General features: G+C 43.5%; 1 protein-coding gene across 3 annotated transcripts in view; it reads right to left on the bottom strand.

Annotated features, from left to right (window-relative positions):
• The window catches only part of LOC119843778 (aldo-keto reductase family 1 member C3-like), a 47,320-nt gene that overhangs the window by 8,190 nt on the left and 25,863 nt on the right, over positions 1-13,267 (bottom strand). For 2 of the 3 annotated variants that reach the window (XM_038373645.1, XM_043517473.1), the window contains 4 exons: positions 6,078-6,245; positions 4,583-4,699; positions 3,220-3,297; positions 365-487 (listed from right to left, as the gene is read on the bottom strand). In XM_038373645.1, the coding sequence (XP_038229573.1) occupies positions 365-487; positions 3,220-3,297; positions 4,583-4,699; positions 6,078-6,245 (486 nt within the window). Of the gene's footprint in view, positions 1-364; positions 488-3,219; positions 3,298-4,582; positions 4,754-6,077; positions 6,246-13,267 lie in introns of all 3 variants that reach the window. The other variant, XM_038373635.1, reaches the window with a different exon arrangement.

The following is a 13,267-nucleotide window of genomic DNA, read 5'->3' as shown; positions in this document are numbered from 1 at the left end:
TCCCTGCTGTAGAGGCTGGCCAGGCAGCTCTGGGAGCTGGGTCAGAGCTGCAGGGAGAGGGAGGACAAAAGCAGCAAACAAAGCTACCTTGCCTCTGCCGAGACACTGCAGCATGCAGGGATGCAGGGGATAGGGGGAGCTGCTTGTGGGGAGGCGAGGGAGCTGCCCCCGAGGTGAGAGCGCCCCACATTGCCAAGCCATGGTGTGGGGCCTCCCAAAACACGGCGCCTGAGGCCCAAACATTGGTGGAGCCGGGCCCACCTCCATGAATATTGTTGGAGCATGGACACCACGGGCCCATATAACTTGCTGCCTATGTCTAACTCAGTACTTTTAGGTCTCCACCCAAAGGTCAGCATTTTACCTGGTTGAGAACAGGTTTGTACTTGAGCCCTGGTTTGTTCAGGATCATTTCTAGCTGTCTGCGGTTGAAGTTGGACACTCCAATGGACTTCACCAAGCCTGCATCTTTACATGCCTCCATGGCCTGGGGAAAACAACAACAGCCAGTTCTATCATCACTACTGGTAGTATAATTTCTGAGAGACTAGAAAAATTAACCTCAACTGGGACCACTCAATATAAAATTATTCCACCAAAATATTACTACATACACAGTAGGGGAAGTTTGATTTGTTCTAGAAAGAAACTCTGATTTAGAGACAGTTATTTTCCAACCGTTCACTTAGGCATCAGATCTCTGTCCAATCCATTGTGAAATAAAATCATCTTTTCCCCCAGTAGAAAGTGCCCTCCCCATAGCTTCCTGTCTAATTTGTCCTTCATACACAAAGAACTCAAAGACATAACGATACCCAATCACTGCTAGTGAACAATACAGAAATAAGGGTACCACATAAATATGGGATTACGAACACCAGTTTAAGAGCTTTATAAAATGGAGAATGAAAATTAAGGGGGAAACACAAGAAATACTGAAGGATATGGACAAGTGCAGTGGTAACCATTAGAATGTCTGTATTTACTGATAGTATCAATACTGTGGTGTCTGAAATTCCAGTCATTTCCTGGTGTATCTCAGATCACAAGCAGTGCTATGAAAACAGATACTGTAAATTCAGTTTACTTTTTATATTTAATAGAAAAAGTTTGCTAGAGTCCACTGAAGGGAAGGCACATATCACAGGGGAAGTTTTAGCTTTCTCTTTTTAAATGAGGGAGTTAAGTTAGTACTCGTGAAAATAAGGAACCAATAGCACCAATTAGAACCAGGGATAATGTGAGCATACGCTATGCTAACCTCCCCCAAAGGTCTGCCAATGCACCTCGATTCTGACCTGATATCCCTTTGTATTTCATTTCTGGCCTCTCTTGATATAGAGGCACCAATGATATTAAACTGAGAGGTGGACTTTGTAACGTGGGTAAGCGTGGACAGACTTTGAACCTAGCTCTTCAGTGTTGACTGGCTGGACCACTAATAAGCTGCAATGCAATACTCAAAGAGCATTAGCTAAAGAATTAGGGATCTGATGGAGTCCTCATCTTGGCTGACTCTAGGGCAGAATATTTCATTCCTCCTCTGTGGAAAACATCATCTGGAAAGCTCAGACTACAGTTCTGTCCCTGACAATGCCTTTGACAATATCCCTGCCCTAAGAACAGGTGCAGCTCTGCTCTGTAAAGTGATTCTGTAAAAATGGCATGTGAGGTTTCTTGTTTGTTGTGTCTCAGTGATTTCCCCCTCAAATCTGCTCAGTTTACAATTGAAAATATATTTCACTTAACTAGCAGCCCTGAACACTCACTGAAGGTCTGGTCTATGCACAGTTATTGTGCTGCTTTAACTACCATATATCAGTCTGACACTGATGTAGTAGACCTCTCCTAGTATGATGGGGCAGCTCCCACAGCAGTCAGAGTTAAAGAGCTTCTCTGCACACAATCCACTGCACCTATGAGGCTTGTCAAGCCTGGCGAACGGCAAGTGCTTAAAAGGGAGGAAACCAGCTCAGTCCGAGTAAGACTCTGGTGTGATCCCAGCTAGAGCTCCCCAGAGGACAGGGGTTGTCTCCTGGGGAAATTGCTTGAGCACACTGGCCTCCTAGGGGAAGGCCTCTGAGGAAGTAGAGGACTGGCTTTTCTATACTTCTCTTTTTGGAGCCCTGGGACTTTGCCTTGGTTGCTTGGGCACATAGGGGACAAGTAGTCCAGATCTCCTGCCAAGGGACTGTAAACCTTCACTCTGTGAGAGACTGCAGGGACAAGGCCTTTTTTGAGGGCTGCAGAATTATTGTGCCCTTTTCTTCATTTGGACTATTTTATACCCCTAGAAGGGGACAGGCTCTCTATCAGGTGTACGCAGAGGGCCATACTCCGCACTCGGAACTAGAACTATAGTAATGTAATTGTCCAGAAAAGGAGGTCTGAGACAAGAGAGATGCCCCTTCTTACCCCAGGGGGTGCCAGAAAGGTATAATTTATCCCAGTGGGTACAGTCATGCTGAAATAAAGGAACCTATAGTGATATAGTTTATTCCCATAAATTTAGGGAAATAAAAATACCTCAGTGCAAGGTACCACTGTACTGGTAAAACTGCTTTCACTCTAGGGGTTGCACCAATTCAACTATTTTGTTTAAAAAAAAAAATCACACCCATAAATGAAATAGTTAAAGTGGGATGAAAACTGTATGCAGACCTGACTGAAGTCTGACAGTTGAGCTGGACTCTTTCCAACTTGGGCATCAATACTAATAAAAGCAGTTCAATTGCACTTCTGCAGCCCCAACATCTTCAGATTATACCCTCAGTGAAACTTGAGCATCATTTTCTTAACACAGGTGTCACTGACTTGATTTTAACAAGAAAATCTGTTGATGATTCACAAGAAGGAGCAACGCTGGTTGGTGCTGCTGGGCTAACTGGAGCAAAAAGCAGCCCAAGCTTATTTTTGTCACTAAAGCAATGATGATGAATACACACAAGGGGCAGATCTGTTAAGTGTGATGGTGCCGTTTATGTATCGTTTCTTGCTGATAAAATGCAGATTCACAATAGGCAGTTCAACAACATAGCTTACTCACAATCCCAGCCTCCCACATGCATAACAATTACATTCTCCCTAGCCCTCTAAAAAGGTCATACGACAAAAAAAACAGATAGAACTCTGAACACTCTCTGGATAACAGTCAGAGAGTGGCTGCCTAAGGAAACTGGATGAGCTCTTAATTAACACTGTGTTGTTCATGTCACTCACCTCCCAAGTTTGACGCAGATCTACAATATCAAAAATGAGTTTTCCGTTTTCATCCATTGGTGATAAATCTGGCCCAGGCTTAAAAACAAAAGGAAAATCCCCTTTGGTCGTGATGTTTTTTACACAAGTGGATTTTAACTATTTTGTGGCCAAGGAAGGAGTTGTAACCAGGAGGAGTGGAGGAGGCGGCAAAGCGTCTGACTCTAAAGCTGGTAAAAATAATAGAATGGTTTTATCTAAACCATTTGGATTCCCACAAGCTAAAAACATTTGGATGACAGACTGAGAGCTGGATCATTGCCCAGTCACCAAGAATTTCCTGACCAGTAACACCTAAGAGTTATCTTATCTTATTAATTCCTTTTCTTTTAAGTCCCTAATGGAAGACTTCAGCAGCACCAGAACAAAACCGATATCATCTGAATTAAAACTACTTTGAACTGAACTGAATATTCTACTTCTCTAGAGGAAGAGCAGACAATGTAAATTGTCAATACAGAATTTATCTACACACCACTTGAGTAAAAGGCCTATACATGACTGAAATATAGAGCGTACCTTGTATTCCATGAGCAAATTTCACCCTAGATGCCTTGAAATAATTTTGAGTAAGACAGACAAATGTAAATACTGGAAAATTAATTAGCTCAGTGAAACACTATTTTCATAAGAAATCGTGTTTATATGCTGTGAAAACAAAGCATGTATGTGGAAAGCAATTAGGGCCTAGAGATAGTAAAGATAAATCATGATATGGTGTCACACGAAATGACATCTTCATTGACAAAGAGAAAGAAGCTTGACTTAATGAACTAAAGAGGTTATAGCCGATTAAAAAACCCCACAAGAAACCACAGTAACCTCAGATTAGTTTTATAGATTACTGGTGAGTTTCTGGAGTAATTAGTTAGCTTTTGATCATTAAGTGTATATTAGAATTTAGAGAGTTTCCCAGACAGTTTGTAAATTTGCCAATGCACTAAGATATTATATAAAAAAAAAACTTTAGTGGCCTAGAGTGAACCCAGGTAGCATATGATGTTTTAATAGCAAGGATGAAAAATATAAAACTGTTAACGTATATGATTACTATACATCGACTGCGAATGAGACAACACGAGTTCCCCCCCCCCCAAAATTTTTGCATTATAGAGTGTGCTTCATGCATTAGTTTTTCTTTTGTCTTTTGCCTTCCCCTCGAGCACCCATCATAGGCTACTTTTGTAGGCTGGGCATACGACTAGATGGACTACGGGTCTTTTTTTAAAGACAGCTCTGCTCTGGATATACTACCAAACATTTGTTCTCCTGTATATACATATACACACACTATATCTCCTATATTTTTTAAAGAAATGTTTACCTTTAGAGACACAGGGATATGGATAATGAAGAGATCAACATAGTCAAACTTAAGTTTCTTCAGTGATTGTTCCAGGCAGCTTCGGACAAGTTCAGGACGGTGAAAGGTACTCCCAAGCTGTAATGATCCAAAAACAACTGTTCTTTCTGAAGAAGTTCTTATCTCTTCTTTCTGTAAAAAGACTTTTCTAAATTGTTTTATTCATGACATGCCATTGGCTTTGCCTTTTTAGCAGAAGGGTTGCATTGTGAGGTGGTTGTGTGGGAAGATGCACATGAGAGCGAGAAGTGAATGTTTCCTGAAGAAGCAGGGCGAGGGGCCAAAATGCAGCCAGGATGTCAGAAGTGCATTTGATCAGTACAGAAACCCTATGTAAATCCACTGTCAAGGTTAAAATCTTTCTGGCTAAATTTGTTCTCCTTGGCTATTAGGAGTCACTCTGTTGTCTGACTTAACTAGTTGACCCTTGGAAGAATGGAATGGAAGATGTCCCTTGGTACGTGACTGAGTCCTGTACACAATTCTGGTCTGTCTCTGGGAACCAGGAGATGGGAGTTCATACAAATGCCATTTCTAACAAGACATCAGTTCTAATGTGGAAAGAATCCCACCCCAAGAACCCCTTCTCCTTTTTTGCCATGGATTCTTCATGTACTGTGTGGTTCTGCTCTGAAAAGTGACTCTGTAAAAATGAGAGTTTGGTGTTAAATATTGACTCTCAGTCAATACAAATGTGCCCCATTTACAAGTAAAAGGATGCTTTTCCAACTGACAGTTCCATAAACTCAATCTGGATTCTTCACTTCTTGTCCATCATCTCCAGCAATAAAGATGCTGGAGAACTAATTATGCTCTGACACCTTTGCAACCCCAATGTCTAAAAATCTTGCTCTCAGTGATAATCTCTTCCTTTTAATTGTTTTGTGGATGTGTAATTGATTGGCAATTAGTAAACAATTTTGTTGACGAGACCTGAGGAGGAATAAAATCCACTTTACTCTCCCTTAGTTGTGTTGTCTCTATAGAGCTGAAAGGAGTGACAGCTTAATTTTTCTTCCACTGAAGACACAGATACAACTGTGAATGCACACAGGGAGCAGGTTGGTTGAACAACAAGGTGCCTTTTTACACAATCACTTTTCAAAATAAATCCACTTTAAAAGAAACAGAAATGGTCTATCAAGCAGAGTCACCATCGTGCACAGGAAGCTTAAAAAGGCTCATTGTGGCTAAATAAAATAAAATGTTCTGGCTGGTGATCTGTATTTTGAGGGGCATGAGGAGGCCATTTTAACTTCGCATTCACACATTTAGAGATGAGCCTGTAACTTTTTATAGAAAGCAGTTTTCCAAGTCTGTGAATAATACCGCCCCCCGGGGAATCCTTTCAATACTGGCCTTGAGTAGGTTGCACCATTCTTCATAAATTAGAAAAAAAAATTTGCTCTGGAAGCAGTAGCGTAAAAATATCTGCATTAAAACAAAATCCACTTACCTTTCCTGTGTAAAATATGTCCTCTCTTTTGACTGTCCCATCTGCAATCTTCTCATGAATGGCTCGCCCAACCTCTTCCTCAGTCCCATATACAAAGGCTCCATCAATATGGCGGAAGCCAACTTCAATAGCCACTTTTGTAGCCTCCTCACATTTACTTTTTTGAACCTACCAGTTAAGAAGGTATGGTTTCAATCTCTCTGGATTAGGGATATTTTATGCCAGTGATTTAGAGCTTTGATGCCCATCAGAAACACTTCAAAGTAGAGTGGCACATTTAGAATTTTGAATTTACCTTAAAGGAAATTCAGGGATTCAGGGCCAGGTCCTCTGTTGCCCTGCATCTTGTGTTATCATTTACACCACAACAAAGTAAATGGAATGTAGGTGTAAAAAGCTACTATTCAGATATAGCAGATTTTTTTGCTCTCACTGTGCACAGAAGTAAATGACTCCTTAAAATGCAGGGCAACAGAGATTCAGGCCCATAATTTCAACTTTCCTTTTTACAAGATTCAAAGGACAATTAGTACAGGACCTTGAGACCAGGAGCTGTAAGAATCAAATATAAACATTCACTGTGGATTAGAACCCCCCAGTCTGGCTGAGCTATTGCCAATTTAAAAAAAAACAAAAAACAAAAAAAACAAAACTCATGATTTGTAAGTCAAACTCATGATTTTGCCAAAACCGATTATGGTTTTGAACTCTTGGTTTGACAGGACCACATTCTTTTCATTAGTAGTTGTAACAAAGGCAGCTTTAGAACGGTTTGGTGAGAACTATGATTTTATGAACCCCTGTTGGTTCTTGATAATGACTCAGCTTTCTTCCAGCTATGTCCATATTGACTGTTGAGATTAATGATTAAAAAAAAAAATCTGACAACAGCCATGCTTCCTAGTGGAGAAATCAGGTGTGATAAAGAAAAAAAAAATGATAAGACAGACCTAAGTGGCAGAAGGTTTGATTTCCCATTTGCCTTTAAATTTTATTTTTCAAGCTTCAGCTAGGGATTTGAACAATTTTTCTCCTAGTATCAAAGAGAATCTAGCCTGTGGGCTGAAATCTGCTCTCATTGAAGTCAATGAAGTTACAATGGCGTAAAACCTAGTGTGAAAGGAGAATCAGGCCTTATAAATACAAGTGGGCCACATTCTCATTATATTAAGGCCCCTTTGTGATGGGTTCGGTCACAGAGATCCCCTTGGGACTGTCACCAGACAGGCTGAAATTACCTGAGCCCATTTTCCCTGCCAGCTTGGGACTCCAGACCCTGCCTTGTTGAGCCAGACACACTACCCTGCTGCAACACAGACCCAGGGGCTGGGCCATGCCCCCAAAGCTGCAGACTTTAATTAAAAACAGCTCAGCAGGTTACCTGTCTCCACCATCCAGCTCCCAATGGGATCCAAACCCCAAATAAATCTGTTTTACACTGTATAGGCATTTAACCTGCATAAGCTTTAAATTGTTCGTCCTCTATAACACTGAGAGATATGCACAGCTGTTTGCTCCCCCAGCTATCAATCACATACTCTGGGTTTATTAATAAACAAAAGTATAAAGAGTAGGATTTAAGTGGTTTCAAGTAATAACAGACAGAACAAAGTCAGTCACCAAACAAAAAGCAAAAAACACACAAGTCTAAGACTAATCCATTAAGAAACTGATTACAGGTAATCTCTCACCCTCGGAGATGTTCCAATAAGCTTCTTTCACAGACTAGACTCCTTCCTAGTCTGGGCCCAATCCTTTCCCCTGGTAGAGTCCTTGTTAGTTCCAGAAGACATCTCAGGTGGTAAGCCGGGGTTCTCTCATGACTAGTCCCCCTTTATCCTGCTCCACCCCCTTTTATAGTTTTGGCACAAGGTGGGAATCTTGTCTCTCTGGGTCCCCACCCCTCCTTCTAAATGGAAAAGTACCACATTTAGATGGATTTCATCGTCAGGTGACATGGTCACATGCCACTCTAAGGCCCCTAGTCTCCATTCCCCATGGGCTGGCGCACACGGATCACAGGAAGGCTTTCAAGTAACTAAGGCCACTTACAACTGATCGTTTCTGATCAACGGGAGCCATCAAGATTCTAAGCCACCATTAATGACCCAAACTTTGCATAATTACAATAGGACCTTAGAGTTATACTTCATATTTCTAGCTTCAGATACAAGAATGATACATGCATACAAAATAGGAGGAATATATTCAGTATGTTCTAAACTTTGTTATGATACCTTACAAGAGACCTTTTGCATAAAGCATATTCCAGTTACATCATAAGCATATTTCCATAAAACATATGGAGTGCAATGTCACGCCCTTTACATCACTCTGGCAGTCAGAGATGTGAAACTCTTGATGGTGGGTGGGCACAACATTTAAAGTTTTGGGTGGGGATGGGTTGCATCTGACCGATCCATGTGTCACCTCTGGGCTGAGGAGCAGCAGCAGAGCCAGGAGCATCAGGGCAGCAGTGAGCAAGCATCCTGGGGAGTATCTCATGGCAGCTGGGCTCCATGTTGCATCATCTGGCTCCTTTGTGGGAGAGGCGAGAGCGCATCAGGGATGCAGCTCAGACCTGTGCTGCCCTCCCTGCCTGGGGAGCCCCTGGCTGTACATAGGTGGCCTGGCTCAGGGAGATGGGCAGGGAGGGCTGCCGGGCAGCCGGCTTCCACAGTGCAGAGAGCCAAGGGCTCGAGCTGACCAGGCAGCTCCCACCAGCTTCCAATCCACCACCTCCTGGCAGGAGGCAGTTTTCAAATCCCACACATCACCTCTCCTGGCAGTGTGATGGGGCCTTAAATTACACCCACTTTAGAGTGGAGGTCCTAAGGTGCCTTAGTATAACTGAGAAACAGGCCTGAGTGAATAGCTGCAGTTGATGCAGATTGTAGTGTGGAGGAAAGTCATATTTTAGGAGATGGCCCTTTCTGGGGGGAGGAGGAGGAAAAGAAAGATTGTAGAGCAGGAGGAGGAGGAGGAGAATGTTATGAATTATACCACAGAGACCACACTACTTTTTGAGTAGCGAATTGTGCCACATGGGTCACGTACAAACTGGGTCTAGGCTGAGGCACATAAACGAGTTACAACTGATCAGTCTTTGCAAAGACTCTGTTTATTACGCTTGAGCGTGGTGCCCCCCGCTAGTCAGAAGGGGACCCTATGCATTGTCTACACACCATATATTATATGAGTAGGTGATCCATGCAGCCCTTGTGCCCGAACCCCTCCACAAATCAGTAGGTTCCATTGTCCTCGTGCACAGGGTTCTTCAGCCAATGAGTAAAAGCCCATTATTGTTGCATTTAGACCTAACCTTCACTTGCGATAACATGCTTACACAAAATTTTGCTAACTCCAGGCCTTTTTCATAACAGTCGCTTATCTCAAGCAGTGAGTCAAGGCCAAGCCAGAGCAGCCTACTACAAAGCCACAGAAATGAGAGCTCTCTTAATTCTTTCACAACAGTCCCTCCTTTTCTCCTTTTGTACGTCAGTTAATTATATTAGAGCAGAAGAAATCCGTCGACAACATATACTGCAACACTGTATACATACAAAAAATAATACCAATATAATCATGCCCAAACAGACCATATACAAGATACGCCGTCCCCACACACCCAAATCTGGCACCCATGACGTAAGCCAGTTCCAAACCTTTTGGAACCCAGTGCTAGTATTGTCAAGACTAACATGGTGGAATATTGTTGCCTGCTGTTGTAAAATGTGAATGTTTGTTTTAACTTGACTGTTGATTTACAAACACACAACAGCTTGAGTTTACCAGAGCGCAAACCCTGCCTTGATTGGCGAGAAGATAATCCAGGGTGAGGCGGTTTTGCAAGGCGGTTTGTGATAATTGGGTAACTTCTATTTGAAGGGCAGATAGTGCATTAGCGGTGGCATTTGCCATCCATTTTAGGGCAGCCGATATGTTAACTATAGCTTTTTTTTAAATTTACTAACTTTCAGCCACGGTAAGAACCATTGTGCGAAGGAGTGAAACCCTGTTGGGCGGTTAACGAGGGGGTTCTGTGGGACCTCTCGTCGGTTTTTCCATACTAGATTGCGAATTCTTTCCCAGAGTAAGTTTTGGTGTACTGTGACAGCGGGTACAATAGCCCCCAGAGTACACATACCAACCCAATTTGCTGGGAGAATTTTATGAGCTGTGTGATTGCACAACCAGAACCAGCCTGATCCTTCAGGGACCGGCCAAGGGGCCCCTGAGTAATTTGAAACATGTGCTGCTCCAGAGCCAATTGTGGTAGTGTGGTTACACCCCATAAAAGTTTCTACAAAATTCCTGTTTATTTCTTTCCCACGCTTTACACATACTGCGTAATTGCCCTGGGTTACCATGTTGATAGACCACGTTTGAATAGTGATACTTTAATTGAAAATGGTATTGGCCCATAACATGGGCAAACGCGTTTTATTAAAAGGGATAGGCACCCCTACTAGCGGGACCCCCTGACCAATATATGTGGGGGTATGGATACATATCCAACACTGTTTGATTCACGCTTTGTGTAATAATGCGAGTCAGATTCAAGAAACTATTACCTGCCCATCCTTGTACTGAACTTGGGAATAGGGGGAGGAACCCACAGGCAAACCATACCAATAACGACATCCTCCCCGATACCACCCAAAAACCAATACTCTCAATAGGAGTTCGATAAACAGGAACACAGAAAGTCCTGGTGGGCTATGAAGGTCCCAATAGCTGGAGAGTTCGGTCCAAGGGTTGGTAGTAGTGTTCATTAATGAAGCAATTTGTCAGTCAGGATTAGGGTCGGATGGGGGTCTTGTGGCCAGTTTAGCATAGCTATGGTGAATTCAGGAGCTTTTACCTGCAACTTTTAAAACAGAATAAGTACATAACAATACCTGATATGGCCCCTCCCACCGGGGTTTCAAAGGATCTGCCTGACGGATCTTTTTTACCATTACCCAGTCCCCTGGTTTAAAGGAATGGACCTGCAATCCCAGGGGTGCAGTTTGAAACAGCTGAGCCTCTGATTGATTACAGGTCAACTCCTTCTGTAACCTAGCAACATATTTGGCCAAAGTTTTATTTTTATTTAAAAGGCTAGCATGGGCTGGAACATAAGTTCCTGGAACTAATGCTGGTTTTCCAAACAATACCTCAAACGGAGATAGACCCAGGGGCATCCGTGGGGTTCGCCGTATGTGCCATAAGACTATAGGCAAGACATCTGGCCACTTTAGTTTTTTTGCAAAACTTTGCAACTGTTTTTAAAGTTTGATTTATGCGCTTAACCTGTCCAGCGGACTGAGGGTGTTATGGAGTGTTTAACTGTTGTGTAATCCCCAAACACCGGTACAATTCTTTTAAGATTTTTGCAGTAAAGTGTGAGCCCCGATCTGAATCAATCACTTTAGGGACCCCAAACCTAGGTACAATGTTTTTCATTAAAAACTTGACCACAGATCTGGCGTCTGCCTTTCTGGATGGCCTGAAGCAGCGCCAACCAGAAAGTTGGTCCATGATGACGAGGTGGTGGCGAAACCCCAAGCTTTTGGGCATTTCGGCATAATCCATTTGCAGGCGCTGGAATGGAAAGGTCGCCCAGGGTCTCCCTCCCCTAAGGGCAACATTGAATCAGGCCTGGGCAGAAAAGGCCAGACAAGTAGAGCAAGAACTGAACTCGTTTAACTGCAGGATACACATGAGGTGCGGCCCAATACTTTAATATGGCTGTCCCCGTGCCCTGGATCCCAGCATGGCCTAAAGAGTGAAAGTAATGAGCCGCTGCGAGCAAGTAACGCCGGGGGAGGATAGGTTTATTTCCAATCCGCCAAACCCTATTGGGGCCCTCTGATCCTTTCCAACGCTTTCAATCCTGTAGCTCTGACGACGATATATCAGCATATAATAGCGACCAATCAGCTGGTGGAAAAGATACTTCCAAGGGGAGGGAAGTAGAGACCCCCAGAGGTTGTAAAGCTGCAGCCTTTGCGGCTGAATCAGCTAATGCATTTTCCCTTGACACAAAATTGTCAGGTTGTCTATGTGCATAACAATGGACCACCGCTACCAGGTGTGGGGCTTGAATGGCCTTTAAGAGGGTAGAAGTTAGCGGGCCGTTGGCGATTTTTGAACCCGAGGAAGTTAAAAACCCTCTATGCTTTCAGAGCTAGCCCGTAGCATGGCAGACACCGAAAGCATATTTAGAGTCTGTATAAATAGTAGCTGCTTTTCCTGCCGACAATAAACAAGCCCTGGTAAGCGCATATAACTCTGCACTCTGAGTGCTGAAAGAAGGGGGTAGGGGGGCAGCCTTGATAACGTCTGTATGGGAAGTAACCGAATATCCTGAAACCTGATAACCTTTTAAATAGTACAAGGACCCATTTGTAAAAAGCAATAAATCGGGTTCAGTTAAAGGGGTGTCCACCAGATCCGGACGGGGTTTACCATCCTGCGTGACGACATCCATGCACACATGATGTGGGGTTCCGTTCTCTGGAAGGGGTAGCATCGTGGCTGGATTAAGAACGTTGCAGCGACGTAAAGTAACATTATTAGCAGCTAACAAGATCAGTTCATACTTGTGAGCTTGCTGTGGAGACAGGGCCTGAGTAGAATGCTGTTTTAGCAAAACTTCAACCTCCTGAGGAACCCAAACAGTCAGAGGATGTCCCAAAACAATAGGTCATGTTCGTTCAACCATAACAGTGGCGGCGGCAACAGATCGCACGCAAGAGATAGAGCCTTGAATAACAGGGTCCAGCTGCACCGAATAATAGGCCACAGGGCGTGGGCGATCCCCTAGGTACCGTAATAGGACGCCACTTGCTACTCCCCTCCTCTCATGAGTAAAAAGAGAGAGAGAGAATGGCTTACCATAGTCCGGGAATCCCAAAGCCGGTGCAGAGGCGAGAGCTTCTTTGACAGACATGTGAAAGCACATTCCATTTTAGAAGTCCAGGAGATAGGGTCACAAGTTGACACGGTAGTGGCTTGAACTAATGGTTTCACTAGTTCCCCAAAAGCTACAATCCATGGACGACAGAACCCAGCTGCCCCCAGGAAAGCTCGTAACTGTCTCTTGGTAGTTGGACGCGGGTAATCCTGGATTGCCTGCACCCTGTCAGGGGAAAGTAAACGCTCCCCCGGCCTAATGATGAAACCCAAATAAGTTACCTGACTCT

Source organism: Dermochelys coriacea, chromosome 1 (assembly GCF_009764565.3).
Source record: "Dermochelys coriacea isolate rDerCor1 chromosome 1, rDerCor1.pri.v4, whole genome shotgun sequence".
Lineage (NCBI taxonomy): Eukaryota > Metazoa > Chordata > Testudines > Dermochelyidae > Dermochelys > Dermochelys coriacea.
This window is presented reverse-complemented; position numbering and strand designations above follow the sequence as displayed.